Raw genomic sequence first — 8,935 nt, forward strand, 5'->3', positions numbered from 1 at the left:
CGCCACCTACGTGCAACTCACAAGGCGCCAGCTACAAGCATCTCCCAAGTCGCCACCTACGTGCAACTCACATGGCGCCAGCTACAAGCATCTACAAGCCTCGAGCACACCAGCTATAAGCAACTCTACAGGCGTCCAGCCTACAAGCCTCGAGCACACCAGCTACAAGCCTACAGGCTCTACAGCCTACAAGCCTCGAGCACACCAGCTTCCAGCAACTCTATAGGCGTCAAGCCTATAGAGTTGCTGGAAGCTGTGCCTGAGGCTAGCACACCAGCTTCCAGCAACTCTATAGGCGTCAAGCCTGAGTTGCTGCCTGAGCACACCAGCTTCCAGCAACTCTAGGCTTGACGCCCAGAGTTGCTGGAAGCTGGTGTGCCTGAGGCTTCCAGCAACTCTAGGCTTGACGCCTCAGAGCTGCTGGACCAGCTTCCAGCAGCAACTCTATCGGCGTCAAGCCTATAGAGTTGCTGGAAGCTGGTGTGCTCGAGGCTTGTAGCACCCCAGCTTCCAGCAACTCTATAGGCGTCAAGCCTATAGAGTTGCTGGAAGCCTCGAGCACACCAGCTTCCAGCAACTCTATAGGCTTGACGCCTATAGAGTTGCTGGAAGCACACCAGCTTCCAGCAACTCTATAGGCGTCAAGCCTACAAGCCCCGAGCACACCCACAGGCCTACGCAGCCGATAGCGAGGGCCACAATCTACAAGCCGCTCCCCCGCTTCAAGCCAGCACTGCTACGTACCCTGCAAGCCACTCCACGATACGGCAGGGGTATTCACACCTGCAACGAGGAGGCACGCCCCGCTGACCTTGGGACACCCCGCATGCCCCTCGCTCCACAGCTGGCGGCACCACCGCCGCTGCCGGGAGCATCGGCCCAAACCTCTTCCGGCAAACAGTCAGCAAGGGTACCCGCGGCCATCTCCCGGTGCCTGCAAGCTGTTCCCACTACCGTTTCTTGCAAGGCGTCTTCTCAAGAGGTTACACACCCAAGTCGTCTTATCTGCCACCGCCGCCCATCTCTTACTATAACAAGGACGACGCGGCCATCATACGTCTGGCGGCAGTGTACCGGCTCCCGCAACCGCGGCCGCTCATTTTGCTGGGTCAGCAGTTTTTCAACCTCCATTGCGAGTCCTCCGATGTCAGCCCATCCCTCACCTCTCACCGCCGCTGTGGCCGCGGCCGAGGTTTCCTGACGCGCCTACAACGACTGCACGTCACCCAGGGCATCACAAGCCGTCGCCCTCTCCACTACATCAGCTGATTAATCTTGGTATTTGTGGATATTCCATTCTTGTCCAAATTTGCCGACTCGGCTCATTTTCATTATTATCTGTGCAGAGGCACGATTTTTTTATTTCTGTGTTCCTAACACTGTTCTTCAGTCATAATTGTGAGAGTAACGTTCATTCGCATACGATATTGATTCTTTCTTATAGTTTGCTAGCGAGTCTATTGAGTATAGTGTGAGTTCCCTTATCAAAGTTAATCTTCATCAGTGTGCCCTGCCTCCGTTTTCTTTTCACCGCTCGAGAGAAAACGTGAGCTTCAATGGTATACTCATTTAACATTCCACTTTGTTTATATAGTTATTCTTTCATTATACCCATATCATTAGGGCATTCCATTATAACCTTAACTTCTATTACGTCTATACAGGCACCTTGCTAGCCATTCTTTCTTACCTTTTTAGGGTTTCAATGCAAACTATTCATTCCTACCCGTTCCGTTTATTGGTTCATATTTACAGCTATCAACATATGCTCATATTTTGTAAATGATTTACACCATAGTTTGAACAAAGACACTCTCGCTAAACTCGGCGACACCTTTAAACAGTTGGCTCGTCCTTCAAGTGAAGAGGGACTGGAACACGATACCACAACCGGTGAATTTACTAAGGTAATCTTCTGTTCAGGCACTCATTATTTATCAATTACAGGCCGCAGAATTCGTTCACCCCCGGGTTCGTCTGCATACTTACAACCCACTCAAGGTTCAAGGACACCCTCACCAGCATCCCCTCGCACCAGCCGCAGTATTACAGGCTCAAAGTAAGGTCTCTCTCACCTGTAGTTTTTGCAAACAATCAGGACATTCTGAACATTCTTGTTTCGCGAAACGTAGGGAATCAACACATTCAAGACGGGGCTCAGATAGGAGGTCAGGAGGTTACAGGGGCGGGCATCATTCATCACACAGGAACCCTAGGCCAAACCATCAGCGGAAGGCTGCCTTTTGCCATATCCACGGGAATTGTTTTCATGATTCAGACAGTTGTTCTGCAATACAAAAGGCCAAGGAGGAACAGCAGTACAAGTCCTCAGCGGACAGTAAACCACACTCCTCTTCTCAGAATAAAAAGACATGACTTCGTGGCAGCCCCGAGGCGTACATCCAAGTGTCCCTTAAGGAAAATACTAATTGGGAGCAACGTGACTCCGTCATTGCCGCCTTGGGACGGACAAGCATAATTGCCCTCCCTTGCAAGGTGGGCAACACTTCACTCACCTTAGCGGTTGACACAGGTGCCACAGTCAATGTCATATCCGACTCCGCTTACAGGTCACTGACACGACAAGCGAGTGGGGAAAATTGGCCGCTCCAAGAGAACGACCTGAATGTGATAGGCGTGACGGGCACCACTTTGGGAATCCTTGGGCGAGTACCACTAACCGTCAGCTTACATGAAAAAGTATGTCCCTTTCGAGATTTCTTTTATGTCTCTAGCAGGTTTGCTTTATCTGTGGATGGGATCTTAGGATTGAACGCCATGAAAGACCTGCACATCGCCATAAACCCTGTAAGCAACGCGATCGTGTATCAAGGCCGACGCATACAGGGGATGGTCAATCCATCGCCTCTGTCAACTGTAATCTCACCCTCAGAGGTGGAAAATGACCAACCCACCACAGACTCAGGGGCTGCCACCGCCCAAGTGTCCCCTCTTACGGTCAAACCACACGAAACCATTGCAGACTTGTGGCGGACAGTAACGGCAGTCGTAGAAGGTCCTCATATAGTTCCGGATCGTGCTGCAATACTTGTTAAAATCCGTTTGCCTAACGCCCCTCCGGCGGGCAGTGATGTGTGTATCGACGGAGTTCCTCACGTACACCGCGTGACGGTGGAGGTAACTCTTGCAACAGTCAAGGAGGGAGGTTTTGCAGAGGCATTGGTAATAAACACGTCTGGATCCCCTGTATCCTTAAAACACGGTGTTCGATTATGCCAGTGTCTAGTGTATGGGAGAAGTGTCGCCCCGGAACCAGCTGAATACCCTTCAGCCCAAGTCTCAGGCATAACCTCGGCGTGTCAGGCTTCTCCCGAACAAGACACAGCTAATTTAGAGGCGTTCCTAAAAGTTGCACACTATTCCGAAATTAAGCCAACCTTAGTCCAGCTTCTGGAACATTATCGGGGGGCGCTTGCTCTACCAGGCGAGCCGCTTGGAGTTACGCAGTGTGCTGAACACCACATTAAGTTAAAACCCAATACAAATCCTGTATATATCAATGCGTACAAGCTCCCCCTCAGTCAGAGGGAGGTGGTGCAACAACTTATCTCTGAAATGTTAGAACAAGGTGTCATCAAAGAATCGAATTCCCCGTGGAATTCGCCCTTGTTCCTGGTTCCAAAGAAAGACGGCTCTTATCGTCCTGTGATTGCTTTCCGGCGTGTGAACACCGCGACCGTGGATGATCATTTTCCGCTTCCCGTTCTTAGAGATCTTCTGATGTGTCTCGGTAGAGGAAATAAAGTCTTTACGAGTCTTGATCTGGTCAGTGGCTACTGGCAACTGCCCATGGCCCCCGAGTCACGTGAAATAACGGCTTTCAGCACGCCTCATGGCCACTATGAGTGGACGAGGATGCCGTTCGGGCTCAAAGGAGCTCCCTTGACTTTCCAAAGGACAATGAACAGTATTTTTAGTGACTTGCTGGGCAACTCTGTCTATGTGTATTTAGACGACATCATCATAGCAAGTAAAGACGTGCATGCACACATGGAAACACTAAAAGCAGTCCTACACAGACTTCAAGAGGTCGGATTAAAGCTCAAAATCACCAAATGTGAATTTTTAATGCCTCGGATCAAGTTCTTGGGGCATGTCGTGGACGAATTCGGCATCCATACAGTGGACGACAAAATAAAGGCTATTGCCGAGTTCCCTCAGCCAACGTCTGCGGACAAGGTACGGTCTTTCTTGGGTGTCGCAGGTTATTACAGGCCTTTCAATAAGGACTTCGCAGCTCGCGCGAGTCCCCTAACCCATCTTTTAAAGAAAGACGTACCATTTCAGTGGCTCCCAGCTCAACAAACGAGTTTTGAGGATTTAAAGAAAGCGCTTACACGGGCTCCGGTCCTTGTCTTTCCGGATTTCAAGGACCCCTTTCAGCTTTGTACCGACGCTTCGGCTAGTGGAGTAGGAGCCGCGCTGATGCAAACAGATATGTCCGGCAAAAAGCATGTGATAGCGTTCGCCAGTCGAGTACTTACAGCTCCGGAAAAGAACTATTATGTTACCCACCTAGAGGCTCTTGCCATTGTGTGGGCTCTGAAGCATTTTCGTGATTGTGATGGGGTACAAAATTGTGGTGTTTACGGACCACGCGGCCATAACTGATCTTTTCAAGGGAAAAAACCTACACGGTCGTCTGGCAAGATGGTTCTTAACGATCCAAGCATACAATCCGGAGATAAAATACATCACCGGGAAAACAAATGTGGTCGCAGATGCCTTATCTCGGAATGTTCCGATAGGCGCGATTACCACCCCAGAGGTCATCCACAACTTCACTTCACCTGAGCTACACACTGCTCAGCGTGACCACCCTGTGTGGAAGAGGTTAATTTACGCCCTCGAGTCGGGAGATGAATCAAACCTTCCTGAATTGCCAGTTCCCTTTTCACAATTCTTCCTATCAGAGGACAACCTCCTTTGTAGGTCATGGCCAACCAAACCGGTACCTATAGACCAACTGGTCATCCCAGACAAATGCGTCCCCGTGACGCTTAAGCTGGTCCATAACACACCCATTGCGGGTCACCCAGGAAGAGACAAGACGCTGTCTGTCACCAGACGAAAATTCTACTGGCCCACATTACGGGTTGATGTAGAAAAACATGTCGCACATTGCGTCGTTTGTGCTAAGCACAAGGGGTCCGTCAAGGGCCAGCACCTATGTTGCAATACCCAGTACCAGAGGCGCCATGGGATGTTGTTAATATAGACTTACTACAGCTCCCCCAGAGCCAACATGGCTCGCGCTACTTATTGGTGTGCGTCGACCAGTTCTCTAGGTTTCTAGTTCTAGCGCCTCTCAAGGACAAGACAGCCACACGCGTGGCCCATGCCCTCGTGACTCACGTGTTGTGTCCACATTCGTCTCCTCGAATTCTTCTGAGTGACAATGGCACCGAGTTTAGGAACTCAGTATTGAGCGAAATATGCGCTCAGTTTAACATCACGCAATCCTTCATCACAGCTTACCACCCAGCTGCTAATGGGTTGGCGGAGAGGGCTAATAGGAAAATCTTACAGGTCCTCAGGCCTATCGTGAACGATCTCCACGATAATTGGGAGGATTGGCTATCGCATATAGCCGCTTCCATAAATACGTCGGTAAACGACTCTACGGGGAAGTCTCCCTACTACATTTTGTATGGGGTGGAGAAACGTCTTCCGTACGACTTCCTTACAACCCCACAGCAACCTCTCTACAACATTGATAGGTACGCACAACAGCAGATGCATATGTTTTCCAAGATACACTCAGAAGTTAGGTGTACGTTAAAAGCTACGAAGGTTGAAATGATGTCAAAACAACACAAACAGGCCGTCCCGGTGTATTTCAAAGAGGGTGACACAGTCATGATTAAGCAAGCGGAAAGGAGTTCGAAACTGGGGGCTAAATTTGTGGGTCCTTACCGAGTTGTTCGGAATGTCAGGGGAAATCGGTTCGAGGTTCTCGAGTCGAATAGTGGAGTCAGTCTAGAAGTTCACAGTGATCGTCTGAAAGTAATTCCCTCACCTTTGGACCTTGATATTGGTACTTCCCCCTCAGCGTCACATGTTCAACAAGATAATCCCAACACCCATAGCTATAACTTGAGACCACGGGTTTAAATACTTCATTCCCACCACTTTCAGATCATGATGTTGCGTTTTCTGACCATCTTGTTGTCCCTCGGCTCCCTGCTTGCAACAACACCCATCCACCTGAAGCCTGGTGCCCTCACGGCACACATAGGAGAGGTCTTCCTCATAGAAGATGTGCTCCTCGTAAAATATCCATATACTTCCTTGACCAACACCACGGACACAATCAGGATAGTCTCAGAAAAACTACTCGGCATGGCAGACGCCATCCGGGCTACCAAGACTAGGGAATCAAAGGCTCCTTCTAGTACCAACTCTCTGACTCTTTTTCAACTACTGGAGGATAGGATTCTGTTCTTACGGGGAAAGGTTGATGAGGTAAACATGGATTATAGTTCTCACTCAGTTCACTCTCGGGTTAAGAGGGGGTTGCTCAACATCGTTGGGTCCGCCTCAAAGTTCCTCTTCGGTACGGCAACCGACGGGGACGTTCGCGATTTGCGGGACCACTACGCTCATGTACTTTCCTTTGCTGCTCGAAATCGCAGGGTGATCAACGCCAATTGTAGGAAACTTGCGCAATTGCATACTAACATTGCGGTACTGCTAGAGCAGACAAATAAGATGGTAGAGGTTATCAACATAGTTGTCAAACAGATCGACCAGGTGAATCAGTTTCTCCTCCTAGATCAGGCCTTGCATGTATTGGAAAACGTCATTAACTCCGTCGCAACGGCAAATCAGCAGGTTATTAGCAACGTGGTTGACGCAGCGCACGGTAGAGTCACACCTGCCTTGTTCCCTCTACACGATTTGAGAACGACTGTCCAGATCGGGTATCAAAATTATAGCCTGACGCCTTTATTCACCCCGGACATGAGTCAATATTTTTACCCCTTGATTGAGTCCAGCCTCACCCCTGATGCCATAATCATTCATGTTCCGTTTCAGACGGCGGACGTGTTTGAGGCACACGAAATGGGCCCGTTCCCGTTTTCGGCAAAGGACAGTGTGTTGGCCCTGGACACGTCCCCGTCTCTTGTTCTAATCGCGAAGGATTTCGCTCTGTATTCAACGGGTAGCTACTCACTCTTGCAGTATTGCAAGGAGACGGTCTTCGGGCGATTCTATTGTTCTGCGTCTCTCTTTGCCTTCCTTCCAGTTCGGGGAGGGGTATGCGAGATCGCCCTCACCCGCGTGAACGCGTCTGACGCTCTTTCCCTGTGCCCTTACAAGCAGCTAACACCAACGCCTGTTTTCCATACGAACTTTCAGGGTCTGCATTATTTTTATTTCCCTCAGTCCTTCTATGTATCGGTCATCTGCCCGGAGGGTACCACTTATCAACGGGTTACTGGTCACTATGCCATAGCGGAAGCATGCTATATCCGCTCCACTAACATAACAACGTACCCGTCCCGGATTCGTCTGGTTTTCACGGCCAATATTTCCCATCGAGTGTTTCCTCTACGGTCTCTCGATGACATTCATTTCTCCAGCATCTCGTATGTGACTAATTCCCTTAATTCATTGTCTTTCGCGAACAAAACAGAGTTTGCGGAAACCCTGGAGGAAACGCTGCCTGATTATTTGCATCTCCCCTACCTGTACCCTGGATTTTTTGTACCAATGTTTCTGATGTTCGTCAGTCTCGTCGTCATGTGCTACCTTATTAGGAGAAACTCTGTCCTGCACGATTATTTGGTTGTGCAGACACGGCGACTGGATGCAGGGAGGCCACTGGCAAGGTAGTTTTTCCTTTTCTCAGACAAGTCAGGGGACAGAAACCTGGCTGCTCCTATACTTAACATTGTACTGTGTTTCACTACTGTATTTTTTTTTAGGAGCTAGATCAACGTTTCATTGTCTGTAACTATGCCAGTTGATAGTTTCTTATACATGTGTCCTTATATTTATCTTTTGAGAGGTTTCTTATGTTTCATGTCACACACGTTGTGGTTTCCCTCTCCCTATTTATATTATAATTCCACATCTGTTCTTACATAGCCAGTGTTTTAATATAATTGTGTCATAGGCAGTCTGCTTGACAAACTCCCACTATGTATGTTCATGGTACCTAGACTGCTATTTCGATTTTTATATATCGCGAGGTCGCGATCACTGGTAGGTGACCGAGCAGTGTTATAGTAGGATATCAATGTATTATTATTATTTAATATCACCACGAATTAGGCATACAATTGTCAATGGAAAAACCCACGACAGATAGATCACGCCACCTTATAGGAATGTCGTCCGTCAGTGTTTACCGTCTCAGTTTTGTATACTTAGCACTCCGATGGTGCGTGGAGGTCACCTTGACATACGTGACCAATTGTAACAATTATTTTCCAACCTGTAACTCGCCGACTCCTTCACGAGAGTCCGACTGACACACAACGACAGTCGCTCTCGCTCCGTCGCTTCTTGTACATAAAGGCTACGAATATAATTCGCCTTAAGGAAGCTGAAGTCTTAATCAACACCCTTTAAACGCCCCCCGACAAGCCCGTTACACCAGAGCCAACATGGTTCGCGCTACTTATTGGTGTGCGTCGACCAGTTCTTTAGGTTTCTAGTTCTAGCGCCTCTCAAGGACAAGACAGCCACACGCGTGGCCCATGCCCTCGTGACTCACGTGTTGTGTCCACATTCGTCTCCTCTAATTATTTTGGGTGACAATGGCACCGAGTTTAGGAACACAGTATTGAGCGAAATATGCGCTCAGTTAAAATCACGCAATCCTTCATCACAGCTTACCACCCAGCTGCTAATGGGTTGGCGGAGAGGGCTAATAGGAAAATCTTACAGGTCCTCAGGCCTATCG

At 48.9% G+C, this 8,935-nt stretch overlaps 1 protein-coding gene across 1 annotated transcript; it reads left to right on the forward strand.

Moving 5' to 3' along the window:
- Window positions 1–784: 784 nt before the first annotated feature.
- Window positions 785–8,614, forward strand: LOC127002486 (uncharacterized). Its single transcript, XM_050868488.1, has 3 exons — window positions 785–1,278; window positions 1,948–2,059; window positions 6,160–8,614. Exon 3 carries the CDS (start codon window positions 6,163–6,165, stop codon window positions 7,858–7,860), a length of 1,698 nt encoding a protein of 565 aa, XP_050724445.1. The 5' UTR covers window positions 785–1,278; window positions 1,948–2,059; window positions 6,160–6,162; the 3' UTR covers window positions 7,861–8,614.
- Window positions 8,615–8,935: the final 321 nt, after the last annotated feature.

The sequence above is a fragment of the Eriocheir sinensis genome, chromosome 23 (assembly GCF_024679095.1).
Source record: "Eriocheir sinensis breed Jianghai 21 chromosome 23, ASM2467909v1, whole genome shotgun sequence".
Classification (NCBI taxonomy): domain Eukaryota; kingdom Metazoa; phylum Arthropoda; class Malacostraca; order Decapoda; family Varunidae; genus Eriocheir; species Eriocheir sinensis.

Coding starts and splice junctions, on each gene's coding strand:
- LOC127002486 (XM_050868488.1), top strand. CDS start 6,163: ATGATGTTGCGTTTTCTGACCATCTTGTTGTCCCTCGGCTCCCTGCTT.